Raw genomic sequence first — 25,397 nt, forward strand, 5'->3', positions numbered from 1 at the left:
TTTTTTTTTTTTTTTAAGTGCCTAAGCAGAAGGAACTGACTCAAACTTCAGGAAGTAGCTGTGAGGACAGGGTATCAGGAAATGACAGAAAACCTGAATACGGAACTGAAGCAGCAGCTCAGTGTCTCTTGCTCTGAAGTGGCAGCACAGAGAGGGAGCCCAGTGACGACGTGAAAGGCTGAGATCTTAGAGCAAACACTCGCACTACTGGAGGTGGGTATTCTGAGCAGTAAGAAAGTCGGGGAGCACAGGGTAAGAGCTGAATTAAGAGGGACCTACCTGGCTCTTAGTCCTCAGTGAGAGATGAAGTCATTGCTAATAGGCTCTTAAGCTCTTATGGCCAGAGGCCTGGGGGTGAGTGGTTGTGGGTAATTAATGTCCGGGTAATTAATGTCCTGGAAACAGAAATGGGGGTCTGGTACAGGATTCAGCAGCCATTCAGGACTCCCTAGTTTCTGCTGACAGTCTACAGCCTCCTCCTAAGGCCTCTTGCTGCTAGGCACTGGGGTGGGAGGAAGACCACAGGAGGTAAAGACAAAGTCTCTGTCCTTGGAGAGCATATGGTCTCGCAGAGAGACAAAACTCATATAGGAGACATTGTGACAGAGCAGGAAGTAGTTGCTAGGGTATGCCGGTCTGAGCACCACTGCAGATGGAGGCCCAGTGCAGGCATGATGGCTCGATTAGGGCTAGTTTCTGTGATTGTAGGATTACATAATCCCAGAATGTCAGAAATGAAGAGGACTGGGTGGATTAGCTAGGTTAACCTCTTCATTTATTTTCCTTTGGGGAAAACTGAATATCAGAGATGTTCAATGATTTGCCAAATTAATACTTTTAATTGCTTACCGTGGTACCTGACAAGTAAATACATACCCTAAGTCATTCCCTTTCCCCTGTTTCCACAGGGGCTTAGTAACAGAGCTGGGGGGAACTGACTCAAGGTCCATGTACTTTACTGATGCTGTCAGGTAGCCTTGTGATGAGGCCCTTGATTGTCGGCAATCCTGGGCCCCATTCCTCACCAAGTTATTCCCCAGTCCTCTACCTCTAAGAGTGCCTTTGCTTTCCTATTTCTGGAGGGAAACTCAAGGACACCAAATATCTTTGTATCAGAAACTTCCCTTTGTCTCAAAAATACATGAGGATGAAAGGTCTTTTGGGTAAGTTAGGCTGAGGCTTCAGAGGAAGAGCTGGAAAGAGGAGAGGACCATCAGTCCTCATTGCTTCCTTTTTGATTATGAGTATTTCAGAAACTTCTCCTTTCCAGTTTTCTGTGTGAAGTCATTTTCTCAAAAAGCAGCCCAGGAGCTACCTGCTCTTGCTTCCATAATTGTTGCCCCACAGGGGAAGGCAGAGCTGTTTTGGGCAGGGACTCATCCCACAGTGCAGTTGATTCAATCACTATTTCTCCATTATCTCCACTATCCTTTTTGCATCTCTTTAACCAATCTTCCCCCCCAATTTCCTTGGCCTAGTTTCCAAGGGGATTTTCAGAGTGTGGAGAAATATGTAGTTTTCAAGTGGAAAGGAAAATCGGAGGCTCTGAGGGCCTATATTGGAGGCATTATGGAGGCCTAGGAGCAGTTGTTAAGAGGAACTCATTTAGGAGACAGTGGAGAGCATAGGAAAAGATACCAGTGGAATGAGGAGTCCAGGGAAGGATGGCTAGGGGAGTTGCCAGCTAGTAAGTGGTGTCAGGGTCAAGAAGTCTCAGTGTCCCCCAAGCAGATAAGCATTGTCCATTGTTTCATCTTCACACAAAGATCCAGGATCCCACAGATGCAGAGAAACTTGCCACTCCTCATGCATAATTGGCAGGGCCAATGGAAACACAGTAGATGACAATTTGGCTTCCTTTTCATACTAGTGTTCTCTAAATATTTCTTTATTATTTACTTAGTTAATAAAAATCTAATAACTTCTAATATTCAAGATAAAGGATTCATTGCCTGTTATTTTTTGAGCCAGCTATCTTCCTTAGAAATATAATTGAACTGTTTTTAAAAATTAAAGAATAGGTGATTCATTCCCAGAAAATAATGCTTCCCTATAAGTTATTCAGGGTAGGAGTTTCAGCTGACTGCCCTACTGACCTCATGCACCTGTTCAGTAGCTGCTCTTAGAGTTGAGATGGGATAGCAACTTGCACTGGAGTTGGAATTTTTCTCAATAGAATTATGCAGATAGTGGGGTGCCTGAGTGGCTCAGTGGGTTAAAGCCTCTGCCTTTAGCTCAGGTCATGATCCCAGGGTCCTGGGATCGAGCCCCATATCGGGCTCTCTGCTCAGCGGGGAGCCTGCTTCCCCCTCTTTCTCTGCCTGCCTCTTTGCCTACTTCTGATCTCTCTCCCTGTCAAGTGGATAAATAAAATCTTAAAAAAAAAAAAAAAAAGGAAAAAGAAAACTGAGTGGGATGGTGCCATAATTCTAGGGATACCCTAGTACCTCTCATTGACTGCCACTTCAAGCCACTGACCAGCTAGCCTTCTGACACGAATGAATGATCCCAGCACTTATTTAACATTACCTCTATTACCTACATTTTTTAAAAAAAGATTTTATTTATTTATTTGAGGGAGAAAGAGAGAGAGAGAGCATGAAAGAGGAGAAGGTCAGAGGGAGAAGCAGACTCCCCAAGGAGCTGGGAGCCCGATGCGGTACTTGATCCTGGAGGTCTGGGATCATGACCTGAGCCAAAGGCAGTTGCTCAACCAACTGAGCCACCCAGATGCCCTATTACCTACATTTAACATTAGTTATCATTACCGATACCCATGATGACTTCTCTCCAGACTCTGTAGGCCTAGATCATGTTAGTTTATCTTGAATAAATCATCCTCCCCACTCCTGTAACTGAGCAAAAGTACTTTCCTAAAACTTCTATCAGCTTTGCCTCAGGTTCTATTTTATTCTAAGAAAAAAATAGCAAAACCATTGGACTGTTCTATCATTGACTTCAGCTTTCTTGTTTTCTCTCCTCTTGATTTATTCCCCTAATTATTCCCATCTCTTTCACCCTCAGATGTGGAAGTCTGTAGTAGGGCATGATGTATCTGTTTCCGTGGAGACCCAGGGTGATGACTGGGATACAGACCCTGACTTTGTGGTGAGTTTGGGAATAGCTTTGCTTGCTTGGAAAATCAATAAAAGGTGGAGGTGGGGCAATGAGGGAAAGGCATCTGGGCCATTCTGTCATCTTTCAGGGGGTTTAGAATCTGGGACTGAAATAGTGCTAATTGTGGAACTGACTGGTAGGACAATTTGGCTGTCATGAGTGGGAGATGCATGATAGTTGATTTGAAAATGGGAGGGGACGGGGCAGTGGAGTTTGACATTGTGATTGAGGGGCTATGACAAGCTATGGAGAAGGTGAGGTGCAGGTTAACCTGGGTCTCCTTTGGCCTGTGAGCCAGGATATGAGCTAGACCTGTGTAATTTGTGGGGATTCAGTAGTCGTAGCTGACCTGAAGGGAGCGGAAAGGAAGATTTCAGAGCCCACCAGTTTAATTCTAACATGGCGGGGGGCAGGGTCGGGCAAATATAGGGAGAAGTCTGAATAAAGACCCTAAGTAAAGACCCTGAGTTTACTTTTACAAAAAGTAAAGAGGAGGCAGCAGATGTAGGAGACCTGGAGGGCATGTATGTCAGCTGCACAGCCTCTCTCAATGTGGCCCATCTCTTGCTATCACTTATTGCTGAATGCTGTCTTTTGCAGAATGACATCTCTGAGAAGGAGCAACGGTGGGGAGCCAAGACCATTGAGGGCTCTGGACGCACAGAGCATATCAAGTAGGTGCCAAAAGGACTGGGGAACAGGAAAAGGGTGTGGGAAAAGCTCGAGGAAAACTTGGAAACTCAGGGGAAAGAGAGGGAATAAAGAGGAGAGGAGGAAGTTAATGTCTATGTGTCTTTGCATTTTTTTTTCTCAAATCTGTCCCTGTGTGTCCCTATCTATGATTGTGTATTTCTGTTTCATGACTTTCCTTTTATCCCCCCCAACCTCTTCTCTCTCTTATTTCTGACAACTATGCTATTTTCCCCAGTGGGTCTATTATAAGGGATTCAGAGAGGAAGTAGCTCGTATACTGAGGTTGTATTACTGTATAGCCTCATAAATATAAATGTGTGTCTAGAATGTAGGTGACTTCAGATGGGCCAAGAAGGATTCAGCAAAACATCAAGATAAATAACTGAATATATATTGTAAGAAGAGGGCAGTATTAGGTCCTGTACCTGGCCTGGGTGATTTTTAAAATAAAAATTTGAATTTGGCTACTTGACAGAAGCTGGAAACCATTAATGGTAATATGAAGAAATGTGACACTTGGAAAACTTGTTGATTAAGCTATTTTAGTAATGTGTTCAGGGGTCTTAAAAATCATAACCCAATATTTTATCAGAAATAAAAGCAAACCAACACTCATACTGTAAGAGAAAAGGAACATATCCAAGGGTTTCTGTGGTACATATTATATATTCACATTGAAAGTTACCCTCTTCTCCTCCATGCATTGTTCAGGAGCATCTAAACAGAGCTGTCTGCTTTGGATTGTATCAGAATGTCAAATATGAGTAGCAAAGTAGACACAATAAACAGCATAACAAGAGCAAAAATTAAAAAGCAAAAATTAATAATCACACACAAATTGGCAAAATTAATACCACTTAAAACTCCATTTTAGGTACCCACACACACTCTAACAACATTGTTATTACCTCTTTTCTCCCTAGATTTCAGTGGATATCATGTTACACAAACAACACACAATGAAAACTTGCCTTGTGTTATATAATTTGATAATATTCAGTACTATGCATTGTTGTTTGATCAGACATAACAATTTATCTTATGTAAAGATAATGAATATTGTTCTTAAATAAACCAGGCAATTCTGGAAGCACTTGGAAAGATGAAAAAAAAAAAAAAAATGGAGCACAGCCATGCAGGAAGTTTCTTGATGCTCCTTTGCTCATAGATTAAAGGAAAAAAAAAAAAAAAGATCCTTTTCTGAGTTTTCCTGAGTAAAGGCTACTCAGCCCTAGTATCCTGAGAACAGTTAAGAGGAGGATACAAATGCTCCTTGTACATTTCCTCAACCAGTGCCTGTCTTACGCATAGTAGAAGCAGAACATTTTAAGGAGGACTCTTAAATTTTTGCCATGATCTTTTAGAAAGAACTTGAGTTTGGCTATCAAATTAGAGTTAGGTTCAATGGATAACCCAGTGGCTACAAATGATGTGAATTTAGACATAAATGTCTCCAAATCTCAGTTTATTTATCAAATGGGGATAATAATGGCTACCCTGAAGAGTATGGTTAGAATTCAGTGGGCTAACATGTACCAACTTTCTAGTGCAGTATTTAGCTCAATAATCTTTCTCTTTCTTGTTAAATAGATCAGTTTAAATCAGATTTTCTTTCTAAAAACCTAGCATAAACTTGTAAAAAAAAAAAAAAGAGTCTTTCTTCTCCCTAAGTAGTATTTACATGGACTGTTGAGTTACACAATTCAGTATATCCATTACCCTAACTGCTGACCCTTGGAATTGTAAAATGTAGTGACCTTGGATGTTACCTTATTAGCCTAACTGGATTTCTATGATAGCATGAATGGTGGAGACATTTACACAAAAACCCACTCCCCTCCCATTTACCCATGCTACCAAGATGTAAAAGCCCTCTCCCTGCTATTTCCTAGCAGGTGACAGTGGACAGGGCCCTTTTCCTCTCTGATTCTCAGTTTTCCCACTGGGATCAAAAAGACCTCTTGAAGACCTCCCATTACTAAGTCTCTAATATTCTAGGATTCTCTCTGGCTAGTGGGGGCTAAGCCAATTTTTAAGGTTAAATGGGAATCTCTATGGGCTTTGGAAAGGAGGGGGAAGTTGGAGAGAAGAACAGTAGCTGCAGAGTTGAGATCACTCAGAACGGGAAAAGGAAGTGATTGTGGTTCTCACTAATCTCACTACCTTCCCCCACACCATAATCTTTCTTTTTAAAGACTGCCTAAAGTATACTTAGTTTGGGGAGTGGCTTGGTAATTCAGTGAATAGCTCAAATGAATAGCTCAGTGAAGAGCTCAAATAGTTTCCATTCCTTATTTGTTGTATAGCGAAGTCCTAGGCCAGGCAACTCCAAGCAACCTAGTGTTTCAAGGGCTCTAGTCCTTTTCTCCAGCTTCTTTCTGTCAGTGTCACTCTCTCTTGCTCATGAGCGTCTTTGCAGTCAGTATAACCCATGTCCATTCTTGTCTGGATGTAAACACTGAGCTGCTTCTTGTCACTATATCTTAGTCTTGCTTGTTCCAGAATTTTATATAAATGCAGCAATACAGAATGTATTCTTTTGTGTCTGTCTTCTTTCACTCAGCATAATTTTTTGAGATCTATCCATGGTATTTAATTATCAGTCTTTTTTTTTTTTAAGATTTTTATTTAAATTCAATTCAGTTAACATACAGCATATTATTAGTTTCAGGAGTAGAATTTAGTGATTCATCAGTTGCTTACAATACCCAGTGCTCAGTCTAAATGCCTTCCTTAATGCCCATGAACCAATTACCCCATCCCCCCACCCACCTCCCCTCAAGCATCCCTGTTTGTTTCCTAGAGTTAAGAGTCTCTTAAAAGAGGGTTTGCCTCCCTTTCTGTGTATAAACTTTCTTTTGTTCCTTTTTACTGTCAAGCAGTTTCCCATTGTATGGATATACTATAGTTTGATTTAACCATTACCCTTCTTCTTCTTCTTTTTTTTTTTTTTTAAGATTTTATCTATATTTACTTGACAGAGATCACAAGTAGGCAGAGAGGCAGGCAGAGAGTGGGGGTGGGGGAAGCAGGTTCCCTGCTGAGCAGAAAGCCTGATGCCAGGCTTGATCCCAGGACCCTGAGATCAAGGGCAAGGCTCAACCCAACCCAGGCGCCCCTATCCATTACCCTTCTGATGGACATCTGGATTGTTGATAATTTGGAACTATTACAAATAAAGCTGTCATGAACATTTGGGTCCAAATCTTTTGTTGACATATATTTTTATTTCTCTTGGGAAATAACTTGGAGTAGAATTGCTGAGTTATAGGATAAGTGTGTATTTATTTTTTTAAGAAATTACCAAACTATTTTCTGAAAGGAATTTACCATTTTTTATTCCTACCAATAATGAATGGATTTTAATTGCTCTGCATCCTTGTCTATACTTGGTATTATAAGTATATTTAATTTTTACCACTCTTGTCAGTATGTGGTGATTTTAATTTGTATTTTTCTGATGCCTGATTTTGTTGAGCATCTTGCAATATGTCATTCGTGTATCTTCATATATCTTCATCTAAAGTGTCTGTTCAAATCTTTTCCTCACTTTTAAAGTCGATCATTTGTATTGTTATGGAGCTTTAATGGTTCTTTATATATTCTGGATATGTCTTTTTTGAGATATGTATTTTACAAATATTTTCTTCTAGCTTAAAACTCACCTTTTCATTTTATTAATGGCATCTTTTGAAGATCAGAAGGTATTAATTCTAATGAAGTCTAATTTTAAAAAAATATTTTGACTAGCACTTTATATATCTAAGAAACTTTTGCCTACTCCTTCAAATTATGAAAATTTTCTCTTATATTTTGTTCTAAAAGATTTATAAGTTTAGCTTTTACATTTAAATCTATGGTCTCTTACAAATTAGCTTTTGTGTACAGTGTGAGGCAAAGATTTGAGTTTTTTTTTTTCGTTTTGTTTTGTTTGCTTGGTTTTTTTTTTGCATGGTTATTTTATTGTTCCAACATCATTAAAAGACTGTTCTTTCTAAAGAACAGTCTTTGGGGGCATCTGGGTGCTCAGTTGGTTAAGTGTCTGACTCTTGATTTCAGCTCAGGTCATGATCTAAAGGTCATGAGATAGAGCCTCATTTGGGGCTCATCCTGGGCATAGAGCCTGCTTAAGATTCTCTCTTTCCCTCTCCTTCTGCCTCTCCCCAGCCCCCCCAAAAAGGTTGTTCTTTCTTCATTCACTTACCTAGCATCTTTGACCATATATATACAGGTCTATTTCCAGACTTTTTTTTTTTTTTTTTAATCTATATGTCAGTCTTGAATTATACAGCACTGATTATTGGGGCTTTATGATACTTTATAAAGTCACATCATCCTCTAAATTTGTCTCCTTTAAATAAAAAAAAAACTTTTCACTCTACCAGGACTTTACATTTCTATATACATTTTAGAATAAACTAGTCAATTACTATTAAAAAGTCCTGTTCATATTTTACTTGAAATTGCATTGAATCTGTAGATCATTTTAGAGAAAATTGTTAGTTTAATGATCTTGAATTTTCCTACCCATGAACATGTATTTATTTAAATCTTCTTTAATTTTTTCAGAAATATTTTTCCATGTTCGGGTCTTGGACAGATTTTGTTAAATTGATGCTAAAATACTTCATGTGATTCCATGTGATGATAAGGGGTATTTATTTTTAACTTTTAATTGTTTCCAAATGTCCATGGCTACTGTAGTCTTCATTCAGTGAAGACTACATATCATAATACATATCACTTCAGTGATATTGCAGGTTTGGTTCCAGATCCTTACAATAAAGTATATATCATAAAAAAGCAAGTCAAATGAACTTTTTTCCAAATTTCTCAGTGCATATAAAAGTTATATTATAGCCTACTTACGTACAGTAGCATTATGTTTTTTAAAAAATATGTACATACTTTAAAAACATTTTATTGCTAAAAAATGCTAAGCATCATCTGAACATTCTGTGAGTCATAATTTTTTTTTTTGCTGGTAGAGGGTCTTCCTTCATGTTGATGGTTTCTGACTGATCAAGGTAGTGGCTGCTAAAGTTGGGGTCACTGTGGCCATTTCTGTGGCAAAATTTTCTGTGCCAAAATTGGAAGTTTGCTACATTGATCGACTCCTGTCATCATTGTAGCATGCAACACTGTTTGATAGCATTTTACCCACAGTAGAGGTTCTTTCAAAACTGGAGTCAGTCCTCTCAAAACCTGCCACTGCTTTATCATGTAAGTTTATTTAATATTCTAAATCCTTGTTGTTATTTCAACAGTCTTCACAGCATCTTCACTGGGGGTACATTCCAATTCAATAAACCATTTTCTTTGCTTGTCCATAAGAAGCAACTCTTCACCCACTGAAGTTGTATCATGAGGTTGCAGCCATTCAGTTGCATCTTCAGGCTCCACTTCTAATTCTAGTTCTCATGCTGTTTCCCCGACAACTGCACTTACTTCCTCCACTGGGGTCTTGAACTCCTCAAAATCGTCCATGAGGGCTGGATGCAACTTCCTCTAAACTCCTATTAATGTTGATATTTTTATCTTTCCCTGTGAATTATGAGTGTTCTTAATCCTTTCCAGAAGGTTTTTAGTGTACTTTGCCCAGATCCACCAGTGGAAACACTATCTATGGCAGCAATAGTCTCATGAGATGTATTTCTTAAATTATAAGACTTGAAAGATGAAATTACTCTTTGATCCATGGGCAGCAGAATTGATGTTGTGTCAGCAGACATGAAAATGACATTAATCATGTAATCTCCATCAAAACTCTTGGGTGACCAGGTGCTTTGTTAGTGAGCAGTGATATTTTGAAAAGAATCTTTCTTTCTGAGCAGCAGGTCTCAACAGTGGACTTAAAATATTCAATAAACCACCTTGTAAACAGACATGCTATCATCTGGGCTTTGTTGTTCCATTTAGAGAGCACAGTAGAATTGATTTAGCATAATTCTTATGGGCTCTGGGATTTTCAGAATGGTAAATGAACACTGGCTTCAGCTTAAAATCATCAGTTGCCTTAGCTCCTAACAAGAGAGTCAACTTGTCATTTGAAGCTCTGAAGCCAAGCACTGACTTCTTCTCTCAAGCTGTGAAAGTCCTAGATGCCATATTCTGCCAATAGAAGGCTGTGTTGTCCACACGGAAAATCTCCTGTTTAATGTAGCCACCATGATGAATTATCTGAGCTAGATTTTTGGGAGAACTTGCTTGAGCTTCTCCATCAGGACCTGCTGCTTCCCCTTGCACTTTTATGTTATGGAGATGGCTTCTTTCCTTAAACTTCATGAACCCACCTCTGCTAGCTTCCAACTTTTCTTCTGCAGCTTTCTCACCTCTCTCAGCCTTCCTAGAATTGAGGAGAGTTAGGGCCCTGCTCTGGATTAGGCTTTGGCTTAAGTGAATGTTGTGGTTAGTTTGGTCTTCTATCCAGACCACTCAGACTTTCTCCAAATTAGCAATAAGGCTGTTCCACTGTCTTATCATTCATATTTTCACAGAGTAGACTTTTAATTTCCTTTACAAGCTTTTCCTTTGTATTCACAACTTGGCTGTTTGGTACAAGAGGCCTAGCTTTGGGCCCATCTTGGCTTTTGACATGCCTTCCTCACGATGCTTAATCATATCTGGCTTTTGATTTAAAGGGAGAGACATGTGATTCTTCCTTTCACCTGAACACTTAGAGGCCATTGTAAGGTTATTAATTGGCTTGACTTCAACACTGTTGTGTCTCATGAATAGGGAGGCTGAGAAAAGGGAGAGAGATAGGGAAATGACTGGTTGGTGGAGCAAGCACCATTTATGAATTAAATTTACCATCTTAAATGGGTGCAGTCTGTGATGCCCCAGAACAATTAGAATAGTAACATCAGAGATCACTGATCACAGATCACCATAGCAAGTATAATAATAATGAAAAACTCTGAAATATTGTGCAAAATACCCAATGTGGCACAGAGACAAGAAATGAGCAAATGGTGTTGGGAAAATTGTACAATGGACATGCTTAATGTAGTGTTGCCAAAAATCTTCAATTTGTTAAAAACACAATACCTGCAAAGTGCAATAAAGTGAAGTGCTCCTAAAATGAGTTATGCCTGTATGTAGAAGTGAAATTGATTTTGATAGTGACCTTGTGTCCTATGAATTTGCCAAATGTACTTAGTAATTCTATTAGCACATTTTGTAGATCCTTTAGGATTTTCTACATCTATGAAGATATCATCTGTGGATAAAATCTTAGTCTGTGTGACTCACCTTTTTGCTTTTACTTTTGTAACAGGAACAAAAAGATTGGTTCCTTCTCTTAGTTCATCTTTAAGACCTTGGATTTCACTTGGTTCCCATAAACTGCATTGCTTTATCAATTCCAAGGTATTTTAAAATTTAAAATAGGCATCTGAGAGTTAATGTGTCAAAGGTTTCTTATGTATGCCACTTGGCACATTGGATTATAACTTTTTGTATCTTTTTTGTATCTCTTCCAACGGCCACTATCTTCATAGTGGAGTGCCTTACAGTCAAAGGTTTAATTAATATTTAATATTTACTGAGTGAAGGAGCAATATATAAGACCTATTTAGAATGGCTTCAGTTATATTGTACAGAATTTGATATGAAGTTGGTCTTCTTTGGCCCCAACATTTTGATTTAAATTGTATTATCTATTGGCATGATCCTCTAACTAGCCTTGCTGTCATCTATGAGGTGGAAATTCCTGAATCTAATTTTTATTTACTTTTTTATAAAGATTTTATTTATTTATTTGACAGAGAGAGAGAGAGAGAGAGAGAGATCACAAGTAGGCAGGGAGGCAGGCAGAGATGGGGGGAAGCAGGCTCCCTGCTGAGCAGAAAGCCTGATGCCAGGCTGAATCCCAAGACCCTGAGATCATGACCTGAGTCGAAGGCAGAGGCCTAACCCACTGAGCCACCCAGGTGCCCCTGAATCTGATTTTTAAATCCCTTTTAAAAACTTGTCTTAACTATAATATAGTTATGACCCATGTGGCAATCTTTGGAGTCATTAAAACTGCACATTTTTCCTCATTTGAAAGTAATTCTTAGTCCCATTTCTTCATTCTTCATCTGAATATTTTGGTTGGGAAATAACAGCTATTTACATGTTCTTGGAGCCAACTGCTTTTTTGACACAGACATTTCTAAAGTGTCAGTGTTGTTGAACTAGCAACACAGGATCTCTGCCTCCACTGCTGCCAGAGGGTTTAGAGCAGGCACGGGAACAGATGGTTCTTCCAGCACTTGGCTTATTTCATTTGGTTCAAAGCCAGCTTTCTAAAATTAACTGTGACTAAAGCCGAGAAGGCTTTTTTAAAAGACTTGGTGGGCTTATACTCCAAGGCCACCAGATGGATCTATTCTCCCATGAAAGAGGAGAATTTCTGCTATAGGTTGGCTGTTCTGTCTGTGACCAATATATCTGGTTTTCTGAAGCTAGTGAAGTCCCAGTAACACCACTGCCTCAGTTCTCTAAACCTCTATATCTTGCTGCAGGAAGTCAACTTTTTAAATTAAGGATTCTCTTGCCCAAATATTTCTAAGAACCCCTTATAGGTGTCCCAAGTATCAGTCCTGATTGTCACTCATTGATACTAGTGCTAGCGCTGAGCTCGTACTTCATATCCTCAGGGCAAAGAGATATGCAGAGATGCTCTCTACCCTCATGAGAAGATGAAAGTGAAGTAAGAAGGAGAATGCCTCTTTTCAGTGCAGGTGATAGTGAATTTAATTTTTTTTTTTAAGTCTCTGATAATGGCGTTATATTTTTCTTATTTCTGGTACAGTTACTTTTTTCATTTTAATTTTTTATTTAAAATCAATTTAGTTAACACAGAGTGTATTATTAGTTTCAGGGGTAAAATTTAGTGATTCATCAGTTGCATATAATACCCAGTGCTCATCACATGAAGTGCCCTATTTAATGCCCATCACCATGGCCCTTCCCCCAACCCACCTCCCCTCCAGCAGCCCTCCATTTGTTCTCTATAATTAAGAGTCTCTTATGGTTTTCTTCCCACTCTGTTTTTATCTTGTTTTATTTTACCTTCCCTTCCCCTATGTTCATCTCTTTTGTTTCTTAAATTCTGCATATGAATGAAATCATAGGATATTTGTCTTTCTCTGACTGACTTATTTCACTTAGCATAATACCCTCTAGTTCCATCCATGTTGTTGCAAATGGCAAGATTTCATTAGTTTTGATGGCTAAGTAATATTCCTTTTTGAGGAAACTCCATACTGTTTTCCTGAGTGGCTGTACCAGTTTAGATTCCCCCCAACAGTTTAAGAGGGTAAAGAAGATGTGGTATGTATGTATGTATGTATATATGTATATATGTATGTATATATGTATATATGTATGTATATATGTATGTATGTGTGTATATATATATATATACAAAAAGTTAAAAATAGAACTACCCTACAACCCAGCAATTGCACTACTCTGTATTTATCTAAAGGATACAAACATGGGGCACCTGGATGGCTCAATTGGTTAAGCATCTGCCTTCAGCTCAGGTCATGATTCCAAGGTCCTGGGATTGAGCCCCACATCAGGCTCCCTGCTCTGCAGAAAGACTGCTTCTCCTTCTCCCTCTGCCTGCTGCTCCCCCTGCTTGTGTGCATGCTCTTGTGTGTGTTCTCTCTTTCTCTGTCAAATAAATAAATAAATCTCTTAAAAAAATAAATGATACAAACATAGTGATTTGAGGGGTACATGCACCCCAATGTTTATAGCAGCAATGTCCACAGTACCCCAAATGTGGAAATAGCCCAGATGTCCATCAAAAGATGAACGGATTGGTTTTAATTAGCTTTTTTAACATTTGGGTATAGTTGATACATAATGTTAAGTTAGCTTCAGGTGTACAACTTAGTGATTTGACAAGTTTATACATTACACTACATTCATCCCGATTGTAGCTAGTGTCTGTCCCATTACATCACTATTTTTTTAACATGATTTTATTTTACTTTTTAAAAGATTTTATTTATTTATTTGACAGAGATCACAGGTTGGCAGAGAGGCAGCCAGAGAGAGAGAGAGGAGGAAGAAGGCTCCCTGCTGAGCAGAGAGCCTGATACCGGGCTCGATTCCAGGACCCTGGGATCATGACCTGAGCCGAAGGCAGAGGCTTCAACCTACTGAGCCACCCAGGCGCCCCGCATTACATTACTATTACAATATCATCAACGATATTCCTTATGCTGTGACTATTATTCCTTTTAAATTATTACTATATTCAGTTAGGCAACATGCAGTACATCATTAGTTTTTTATGTAGTGTTCAACTATTCATTAGTTGCATAGAACACCCAGTGACTATTATTCTTGTGACATACTTATTCCATAACTGGAAGCCTGCATCTCCCCTTCATCCATTTTCCCCAACCCACATCCCCTCTGGCAACCATCAGTTTGTTCTCTGTATTTATCTGATTCTTCTTTTTGTTTGTTTTACTAGATTTTAGCTTTAAGAATTATCAGATTTGGGAACAGAGGTGAAGGGCATTCATTTTTGACAAGAATATACATAAAATATTTAATGTATAGATAAATCTCTCAAAACTACATTTTTCCTAATCATCATTGTTAATGACTTCCTAGTATGCCATTGGGAGGTAATATTGTGATTTACTTAACTATTCTCTGAGTATTGGCCATATAAATTGTTTCTTAATTTTGCTATTAGATACAGTGTTTCAGTGCATAGTGTTAGACATTAAGCCTTGCTATGTTTAAAATTATTTCTTTGCAGTAGACTCTCAGGACAAGAATGTGTGGGTAAATATTTTTGTGCTTCTTGAGAGAGAATATCTAATGCCAGAAGGAAAATAACTTCCCAGTTTCAAGAATATAATTGGTGTCACTATCCTCTAATATTCAGGAGCATGAAAAATGAGGAACATATCAGTAGGTTATTTAGTGGGCAAAATAACAGACTGTAGGAAATATTATTGGCTGATGGAGAATTTAAATCAGGCTATGGTCTTATCTCTTATTCCCAGACCAAGTACTGATATACTTTGGGGGCTCAGATTATTGCTAAAAATGAACAACATACCTCGAGACTTCTATTTTTCTGGGAAAGAGAATTCTTTGGCTTTTCTGCTAGATGAGTCTCTGTGATGTGGTTACTTCCAGCATCCACCAGCTGAGGAACAAAGTGTCAGAGGAGCATGATAGTCTCAAGAAGAAGGAGATGGAATCAGGGCCCAAAGCATCCCATGGATATGGAGGTCGATTTGGGGTGGAAAGAGACCGCATGGACAAGGTAAGTTGAAAGGAAGGTATTTGCTTAAAGACAAAAGATAGATTGATTTTTTTTATTGGTATTATGGTTTAAAACTTGTTCAAAAGTCCAGTGTTGGGGCGCCTGGGTGGCTCAGTGGGTTAAGCCGCTGCCTTCGGCTCAGGTCATGATCTCAGGGTCCTGGGATCGAGTCCTGCATCGGGCTCTCTGCTCAGCAGGGAGCCTGCTTCCTCCTCTCTCTCTCTCTGCCTGCCTCTATGCCTACTTGTGATCTCTCTCTGTCAAATAAATAAATACAATCTTAAAAAAAAAAAGTCCAGTGTTATTTGTACTTTAAAATAGAAGTGGAGAGGCACCTGGTGGCTCAGTGGGTTAAGCCTCTGCCTTCAGCTCAGGTCATGATTTCAGGGTCCTGGGATCGAGCCGCACATCAGGCTCTTTGCTCGGCAGGGAGCCTGCTTCCCTCTTTCTCTCTCTGCCTGCCTCTCTGCCTACTTGTGATCTCTCTCTGTCAAATAAATAAATAAAATCTTTTAAAAAAATTTTTTAAAAAGATAGAAGTGGAAAACAGGATTCAAAAATTTAAAAGGGGTGGCCCATAGTAGGCCCAGTGGTACTGTAACTCCTAGACTAAGGAAACAGGGTCACCACTGGAGAAGGAAAAAATATGTTTTAAATCATTTACTGCTTTTAAGTGTTTGTATATTATGTTGATGTTGCAACTTCTCTTATTATTTTCTTTACTGTGTACTTTGTGTTCTTTTTGCATATATATTATACCTTATACCTTATATAATATACACATGTGAAAAATGTTGATGTGAATTTATTAGATGCCTTCAAGTATGAATATTGTTTTCCTTTATCCATTAGCTACTATAAAAGTATGATAAAAATGATTGTATTATAAATCATAGTTTCCATTGATTTTTCTAACCTCAAAGATAGAGATATATGCCTATAACAAAAAACCGTTTATCTTCAAGGAGAAAAAAATCTATCCAGTGAAAGCTGTTCATTCACCCTCAGGAAGTGTTTTGTTTTGTCATGGTGTAAAATGCAACACAGGCTTATAATCTCCACAAAATTCCTAGGAAAAAACCAAAATAGATAAACATTCATTCACTCTTAAATTCACAAGCAAATTTGACCTCTACAGACCTAAAAATACTGTAAAATGAGTTCCCAGAACCTCAAACAGGGCAGTGTTTTACATCAGTCTCTGTATTATAATGTTTATCCTAGCATGAGCTTGGAAATACAGGAAGAAGGAGAAAATTTTCAATTTCTTGAGACCCTGCAAGATACCATTATTTGGTTTGAAGTACTACTCAAGTCCCAGATTATTAAAGTATCCATATCGAAATATTGGAAGAGAGAGAGAGAGTTTTCAAAACCAAATGGAAAGTAAAACAATAGCTGGAATAAAAAGTGGAAGGGAATAGGGAAGTTATATGCCCTCTGGGGCTACTTGCATTATTGTCGGTCAACCCCCTTTGGTGGAGAGTCCGTCACAGTTAAATATCAGGGCTCCGCTGGCTCTTCTGAAATTTGATGGACATCCAGGCATTCAGAACAAAATCATTTGGTTCTTTTCGTGAAATACGCAATTGGCTGCAGCATTAAGTCAGTTCCCTTTGATCTCTTTTCAGTAACTGCCTCATTCTATTTTGACCCATTAACCCCCCCCCTTTTTTTAGCTTTCCTTTCTGTTTCTGATTTAAATGCTCTCTGTCTACCTCGTCTCTATCTTTGGGGTTCCCAGTACATCCTATAGGAGTTTCCTGAATGGATTCCTAATAGTATTGAAGAAGACTTAGGATGTGCGAGCCTCCAGAAAAAGTAAACTTGCTCTCCTTGTATCACATAGTGCTTGTGTGATACACTGCTGGAGGCTGTGAGACTGACCCAGAATAGAATTTCTGGTATTCTTACATCCCAACCCATGACTGTACAATTTTTTTTTTCCAGAATTTTGTTTAAATTCAAGTTAGATCAGATATAGTGTAGTTACTAGTTTCTGGGGTAGAATGTAGTGATTCATCAGTTTTATGCAATACTGCTGCTCATTACATCACATGCCCTCCTTAATGCCCACCACCCAGTTACCCCATCCTACCACATACCTCCCCTCCAGTGACCCTCAGTTTGTTCGCTACAGTTAAGAGTCTTTTATGATATCATTTCATTTTTTATGGTCATTTTTATCTTTCACTTATTCCATCTGGTTTTTCTTAGAGTGCCGTGGGCCATGAGTATGTTGCTGAGGTAGAGAAGCACTCTTCTCAGACTGATGCTGCCAAAGGCTTTGGGGGCAAATATGGAGTTGAGAAGGACAGGGCAGACAAGGTAAGTCTCTCCCTGTGCTATGCAGCTCAAATCATGTGAGACTTAGAGTACTCACACATCGTTGAACGTGGGTCTATGCCTCTCCTGTGGAAAGACAGGGTAATGGACTCAGGAAGGTCTGTCATGAGGATAGCTCCCATGAACTTCCTTAACAGGTTTTTTGGTGCCATTTTGGGAGACCACATGCTAGGGTGATAGTGTTAATTTAAATGAGACAAAGATTCTCAAACTCTATTTAGTTAAGGAATCTGTCAAACCACTGATTTTTATTATACCTGTACACATGAAGAAAGAAGAGGGAAATTTCAAAGCTCTTCTTTTATTCAAACATCAAAACATTGTAATTTTTTATGCCTTTCAGGAGAACACAGATGTTGGTTTAAGTATTATTAGCACAGCAGTGAACAATCAAGTAAAACAGATAACTAGGGTTAGAATGTTTTTAAAAGGTAAAGGTTACTTTTCACAGGATTTAGCACCAAATCCCTGACGTCCAGCGGTTTTAAAGACTCCTTTGTACAAAAAAAAGTAGCTTTAAAAAGAGGAGATTACCCAACTAACAGCACCATCCAGGTGCCCCAGATCAGACTCTTTGAGCTTGTTTTTTATGGTGCAGAATAGTGTCTTTTCCCTTGCAGCTGCATACAGACAGGGCATTTCCTTCACAGCTAGCTGAGATTTTCTTTTTACCTGCCCTCGTTAATTAGGTGGGCCTGAATCCTTCAAGCATTTTAGGAGGTTGGGGAGAAAAGTTCAAAATTGCTATAAGGAAAAGGAAAAAGAAAGAAGTTAATTTTTCAAGGCAGTAATAGAGTATGGAACATGGAATGTTCTCTAACCTTCCATCTTGCCATTGCCTATCTCTCATCATTCTTTCATCTGCCTCGGGAGCCACAGACTGAATCACAGTGTCCTGTAAATTATGAAACAATACATACTAAGAGCTCTTGAGATGTGAAATCTTGTCTTGCTTAGACATCCATAGGTACTGAGCTAGATGGGAATGCAGCTGTGTGGTGATGTTGGGTATTGGCCAACATATCCAGTCCTGGAGTAGCTAGGGTCTCCCAGTTGCCTCTGTCCCATCAAAACACATCTCTGGGTTTCTGCTGCCACTTAGGAAAAGAGAAGAGGCATAGTATAATCAATTAGGAATGGGATAATATTACTTACATGTGCTTTATACTTTACAGGGCAATTTTCTAGCTCTTACCTCATTTTAGTTTCATGAGAGTTTGGAAGAAAGCACTAATTTACTGAGTGACACAATGCAAATCCTTTATACACCTTGCCCCATTTAGTATTCACAATATCCCAAATAAGGAGGGATCATTTCTCCCATTTTATAGTTGATGTTAATGAGGCAGGTTTACCTATTTTTAGTTCATATTTGAGGAGACTGAGGCTAAGTAATATAAAGAATATGCCTAAAGTTAAACAACTGTAAATAGGGAAATTTGGGGTTGGGGTTTGAATCTGGAGCTGATGAACATACAAAGCCTATGTTCATTGCTCTGTAGCACACTGGCACTACACCAGCCTGTCAGGCCAGAGTGCTCATCTGTTTCTAGGTTAAACCCCCATTCTCAGTCCTGAGCTCTTAGAAACTAGCCTCTGGCCTGAGCTAGGGGTAAGAGTATGTGAGAGAGGGGAAAAACTGTCAGCTCCAGTTCTAACTAATGCACTCTGGTTTTCTCTGTAGTCAGCAGTTGGCTTTGATTACAAAGGCGAAGTGGAGAAGCATGCATCTCAGAAAGGCAAGGACCCTGCTCTTCAGCCTTAGCAACCTGACTTACCTGTTCTGCTCAGACTTCACCTCCCAACAGCTGTCATCAACTCCTAGTTCCACGATGTAGTTCTACAGTTTGTTTTATTCATTTATGTATTTAAGAAGATTTTATTTATTTGAGAGTGAAAGAGAGAGAGAGGGAGAGAGAGAGAGAGCATAAGTGGGGTGAGGAGACGAGCAGAGGTGGGAGGAGCATAAGGGAGGACCACGAGTGGGGGTGGGGGTGGAGCACGAGCTGGGGGGGTAAGGGTGGGGGTTGGTGAGGGGCAAAGCGAGAGGGAGAAGGCTCCTCTCTGAGCAGGGAGCCCGATGAGGGGCTTGATCCCAGGACCCTGAGCCATCCAGACACCCCTCCATGTGTTTTTAAACCCCACAAAAATGAATCATTATTATTATTTAGTGGATACTTATTTAAATTGACCAATGTATTTGTCAAGTTCCTGGAGCATCACTGTATCTCATTATTTGCTCCTTTCTTCTGTTTCCTTCTTATTAAACTATATCCTTTGATAATACTTTCTGTGAGAACCTATGAAAGAACTCCCAGACTTTGAAAAATACATTTTGTTCCATTCTTCATTGTTATTTTTCCTTCATCGCTTTGAACACTTTGAAGATATTATTTCATCCTCTTTGGCTACTTTTTTCGTCCTCTTTTTAAACTACTCTTAGGTCGTCTAACCATCATTCCTTTGTAGGTAACATGTCTTATCTCTCTATTTTTTTTTTTTCATGAAAGACTTTCTTTTTGTCTCTGATATTCTCAAATATCATCAGGATATATCTAGGGGTTAGATCTATTTCTCTTATCCTACATGAGACTTATCTATTCTCTTCAACTTGAGAAATACTTCCATTATGGAAAGTCTCAGGTGTGTTTTCTTTGGATAGTGCCTCTCCTCTTCTGTCTTTTATTCCTTCTTCTAGAACACATTATGGTGTATATTGGAAATTCTCATTCTCATTTGGATGTCTCTCTATTTTTTATTTTGATTTTTTAAAAGATTGGTTGATTTCAGCAAGAGAGTGCAGGGGTAAGGGGCAGAAGGAGAGGGAGAGAGTGTAGTAAGTAGGCTCCATGCCCAGTACAGAGCCAGTTGCAGGGCCTGATATCATGATCCTAAGAATCATGACCTGAGCTGAAATCAATTGTTAGATGCTTAACCAGCTCAGTTATCCAGGTGCCCCAACCATATGGACTATCTTGGTGAATGTTCTATGTGCACGAAAAAAAGAAAATTCTGCAGTTTGGGGATATAATGTTCTGTAAATGTCATTTAGGTCTTGTTAGTTGCTAATGTTGTCTGGGCCTTATATAATTTTAGATTCTTTTTGTCTCAACATTCTATCAATTAATGTAAGAGAAGTATCACAATTTTTTATCTAGGATCTCAGATTTTTCTATTTCTCTTCCTGTTTCTGTCAGTTTTTGTTTCATGAGTTGTGATTCTGTTAATAGGTTATATCAGCATACATATCTCTCATTAATGGTGATTTGTTCTCTTATTGTGTTATATCTCTCTTGTCTCTTACAATGCATTTTATGTTGAGGTCTACTCTGTCTCATATTCCTGCCATCTTTCTGATACGTATTCTTTCTGCGGTATGTATTTTTCTAGATCAGAATTAATTTCTCAGCTTAGAATTCCTGTGAAATATAAGTGGTATAAACTGGATATTTGCATTCTACCTACTCAGCGTAGGCCTGGAATTTCTGAGTCTCATTGATAAAATCTCCCCTACCAAATGCTTAACAAACTACAACCCTCCTCACCATTTCCCCACACAAATGAGTAGAATTTTTCTAGAACTCTTTTATAAGAATGGGTAGACTGCCATTTCTTATTCTCCAGCCCCCTGTTTTTGTGTAAGAGCACATGATCCTATTTCCTAATCCACAGACAATAAATTTGGGACTTAAAACACCCCTGGGTTTTCTGAGTCAGCTCATAATTACCCTCATCTCTACTTCTGGAGCCAGGATTTTTTTTTTTTTTTCTTGTCTCTTGAGCTTCACTATTAACAAAAAGAAAGATTGTTCTATTTTAGCAGACATTTCTAAGTGTTTATATGGGAGTAGGGACAAGCATAAGTTTTGTATGTATCTTCTTTTTTCCACCTAAAAGTCTGTCCTTACATTCTCTATACCTTCCCCTTCCTTGAAGAAGGGAGAAAATTGAAATGGTCTCCTCTTCTTGGGATGGAAGTAAAGGAGAGGAAAGGAGTGAAAATGTTGAATTAAAGTTTACAAAATATGGCTTAGGATACTTTCTCTTTAATCCACCTAGATTCTAGCCCTCTCCCTATCCCTCTGCGCCCATTCCTTCCTCTTCCACAACACCTTCCTGTGGGATGAGAGTGAGCTCTCATGACTACTCTTTCCACCATAGATTACTCTCATGGCTTTGGAGGCCGCTATGGGATAGAGAAGGACAAGAAGGACAAGGCCGCTGTGGGATATGACTACAAAGGAGAAACAGAGAAACACGAGTCTCAGAGAGGTGAGTTGCAGTTGGAGAGGAAGGAGATCACACAGTAGCAGAGAGCTCTCCTTCCTTTCTGAAAGCTGGCACAGAGGACCCAGAATACAGAGGTCCAGATGTGCAGTGGAGGTGGTGGGATAAAGGGTAAGTATATATATATGTGAGGGGGTGGGATAACGGGTAAGTATATATATATGTGAGGGGGTGGGGAGAAACCAGGAAGGTAGAGAGGAAAACAGCAAGATTGGGAGTGGGACAGAGGAAACCAAAGAGAAGGAAATTACTGAGTAAAGGGTAAAGACAGACAGGATGGGTAATGACACGTGGGTGATATGGCTATGTGTCTCATGGGCCACTCTGCCTCACAAGGACAGAGAGGTCTCTCTCTTCCCTGGGACACATAGGGGATGGCCGAAGGGCTCTCCTTATTGTTTTTTCCCCATTTCTTCCTTTATACTCCTTCCTTTTCTGTCACTTCTCTCTTTTTCTCTTTTGCTCTTCACATCTCCCTCCCGTCCATTCTCTCTCAATCCTTTTCTGCCGCTTCCCATCCATGCCTCTGTCTGTCCTCTGATTCTCATACCTCCTCATCCATCTGTTTTCCACATTCCTGTCTTCTGGTCTTTCTTCCCATGATTCCTCTGCCTACACATCCCTAGCATTTTAACTCTTCTTATGACTCTCAAAACTTTTGTCCTGTAGATTATGCCAAGGGCTTTGGTGGTCAGTATGGAATCCAGAAGGACCGAGTGGATAAGGTAAAGCACCAGCACACCAATGTCTTGAGAATAGGTCCCTAAACTGCTAAGTGTCCTGAGCTGTCTTCCTATACTCCCCACTGACTGCCTTCAGCATCTCATGGACAAGTCTTCTGCAGCCTGAGCTTTAACTAAGGAGAATGGAGGGGGTCAGAGAGAGACAAACACATAAACTTCAGGGCAAGGTGATGTTTGAAATTTCATTGATTGCTAGGCATTGCTTAATTCAATCTGTAATCTCTCTTCACTCCATTCACATCAGTTCTTCTCCATGCACTGGCTGGGGCCCTGCTGCATTCTAGGCAACTGGACTTAGAGTTGTGAGACTCAAGGTACACTGACCTTTCAAAAAGGGGAGCTGAGCCCACCAGGTTAGAACTTCTTTATCCTGCTCTCTGCCACCAAATAACAATATCATAATACCCTATTTAACTACTGAGCATCATATGGTCAGGGATACCTCCTATAGAGGCCCCAAACCCCAATACTGACTTTGGGTCATTACCATTCCCTTCTCCTCCCCACACCATGGATACTCTTCTCCTCCCTGCAGAGCGCTGTTGGCTTCAATGAAATGGAGGCTCCAACCACAGCTTATAAAAAGACGACACCCATTGAAGCTGGTGAGTCTTAACAATTCTTTTCTCTATGTTCCTCAACCACCTCTCCCTTCTCCTTCTTTCTTATGTCTAGACTACCTCCTCCCATGCCTAGACTAGCTGAGATAGACTTGAACCTGCCCATATATTTCCAGATTCATACTCCTAAAAAAAAAACAAAACAGGTTATAAGTGTATAGAGAGACAGAGTGACATTGGAAAGGAACTGTAAGCAGAGATCACAGGGAGGGAGGGATAGGGAGCCATTTGGGAAGAATACAGAAGGACGAGAGCTTGGGATGTGGCAAGAGAGGATGGGTGGTTGTCAGAGGGCATACAGATTTAAGGAATGTAGAGAGGAAATGATGGTAGTTAGGGGAGCAAGGTTTATAACTTAGAAAGGACAATAGTCTGAGATTGCCTGGCCTGACTACATGGAAATTTGGGCTTCAGGGCTCCATCCTCCTTCTGTAATCCCCTTGTTCCCCCATTAGTACCTCTTTACCTTTCCTCTCATGAGTTCCTCTCCATCTGCTCTCTGCTTGGATATTTAACCAATTCCCTTTCTTCCTTTGAGTGCCAACCCCCACCCCTACCTGTGACCCAAGACAATCCTAATTCTTCTTGCCCGTGTCTGCAGCTTCTAGTGGTGCCCGTGGGTTGAAGGCAAAATTTGAGTCTATGGCTGAGGAGAAGAGGAAGCGGGAGGAAGAAGAAAAGGCACAGCAGATAGCCAGGCAGCAACAGGAGAGAAAGGCCCTGATAAAGATGAGCCATGAGGCTAAGCAGCCAGTGGACACTGTGGGAGAGCCAGAAGTGCCAGCCCCGGTGCCCAAGAAAATCTCTTCAGAGGTGAGTGCTTGGCCTTCTGGGATTCACATCCAGGATTCCTTGCCCAGATGTGAGCCTAAGGAGTCCAGATCATTGATGGAAAATAAGGCACAGGCCTCCCTGGTGTCAGGCAGTCTAAAATCTTTGTGTCTTCAGGAAGATTTCAGTCTGAATGATTGGGCCTCATATATACCAAAATGTTAGGGGAAGAAAATCCCAGATTTACATAAACCAAGATTTGCATATTTGACTGTGCAGCTGGTCATTGTTGCAGGAACAAGAGGAAGGAGCTATTACTTCAGATTGGAGCCCACCTTGGGGGGTGGTTGATTTGGATTAGCAGAGACAGGAAGAGGTATTCCTGGTCAATATAAGATAAAGGAGGGAGGTTTAGATACTTACAAGAGAGATGCTTTATTCTCCCCAGGCCTGGCCTCCAGCAGGGAGCTGTCCATCATCAGAGCCTGAGCCTGTGAGAACCAGTAAGGAACACCCAGTGCCTGCCCCGCCCTTGAGGCAGAATTCCCCAGAGGTAAGTGGACTCCCAAAGATTGTCTGCTCTATTCCCATCTCCTCGTGTCCTAGGAAGGCGGGCCATATGAAGTGACCAACCATCCTGGTTTGTCTGGTACCATCTTGTCTTAGCACTGAAAGTCTTGCATTCTGGGGGTCATGCAGCCCCGGCCAGACCAGGACAGTTGGGCATCCTGCCTGTGGTATTCCCCAAAATGTATTTTTGCTTCAATTTTTTCCTGATCATTCAAGGAATCAGACTTGTTTTCCATTTCCTTCTCCTCACTCCCTTTACATTTTCCTCCTGTCACCTCTTTGGTAGGTGTTTTGAGTAGGTGGGTATGGGAGGAGGTCAAGGAATGAAGATGGATAAAAGACTGGGTTTTCTAGGAGAGGTTATTATATGGAGGTAAGGATAGAGGGTAGAAGTGGTAGGATGGTGATACATGGAAGTCTTAGTTAGCAGTCCTCCACTGGATGTTTTAGAGAGGCAGCTCCTGGTGGGTGGAAGTTGCTTTGATCCACACCCTCTCTTCTCAGGAAGAAGAGCCCCCAGCTTTGCCTCCCAGGACTCTGGAAGGCCTGCAGCTGGAAGAAGAGCCAGTGTATGAAGCAGAGCCTGAGCCTGAGCCTGAAAATGACTATGAGGATGTTGGAGAAATGGATAGACAGGAGCAGGATGGTGAACCAGATGGGGACTATGAAGATGTGCTTGAAATTGAGAATCCTTCTTGTCCCTCCACTCTGGCTGGTGAGTGGTGGGGGAGAAACAGCTCCTGAATTGAGTCTAGTCTGGGGTAGGGCAAGAGGAAGAATTGCCCCATTCTCTGGAAGGACCTGTTTTCCTTCTCCATGTTGGTGAGACCATGTTTATATTTCTCATTATGCAGAATCATCTAGCCACCCAGCTGGGACTGGAGCAGGGATCTCAGCTATTGCCTTGTATGATTACCAAGGAGGTAAGTTTGGAGTTGACTCAGGGGTCTTATGCCT

At 40.2% G+C, this 25,397-nt stretch overlaps 1 protein-coding gene across 1 annotated transcript in view; it reads left to right on the forward strand.

Annotated features, from left to right (window-relative positions):
- Positions 1-25,397, forward strand: part of HCLS1 (hematopoietic cell-specific Lyn substrate 1) — a 27,728-nt gene continuing 2,331 nt past the window's right edge. Inside the window, exons 1-13 of the mRNA XM_082740893.1 lie at positions 1-213; positions 3,025-3,108; positions 3,718-3,791; positions 14,974-15,103; positions 17,321-17,431; positions 19,134-19,188; positions 21,611-21,721; positions 22,406-22,461; positions 23,015-23,084; positions 23,701-23,912; positions 24,319-24,423; positions 24,945-25,155; positions 25,295-25,363. Coding sequence (XP_082597019.1) covers positions 3,025-3,108; positions 3,718-3,791; positions 14,974-15,103; positions 17,321-17,431; positions 19,134-19,188; positions 21,611-21,721; positions 22,406-22,461; positions 23,015-23,084; positions 23,701-23,912; positions 24,319-24,423; positions 24,945-25,155; positions 25,295-25,363 — 1,288 coding nt within the window. The 5' untranslated portion in view covers positions 1-213. The remainder of the gene's footprint in view (positions 214-3,024; positions 3,109-3,717; positions 3,792-14,973; positions 15,104-17,320; positions 17,432-19,133; positions 19,189-21,610; positions 21,722-22,405; positions 22,462-23,014; positions 23,085-23,700; positions 23,913-24,318; positions 24,424-24,944; positions 25,156-25,294; positions 25,364-25,397) is intronic.

The sequence above is a fragment of the Mustela nivalis genome (assembly GCF_964662115.1).
Source record: "Mustela nivalis genome assembly, chromosome: 1".
NCBI classification, from domain to species: Eukaryota; Metazoa; Chordata; class Mammalia; order Carnivora; family Mustelidae; genus Mustela; species Mustela nivalis.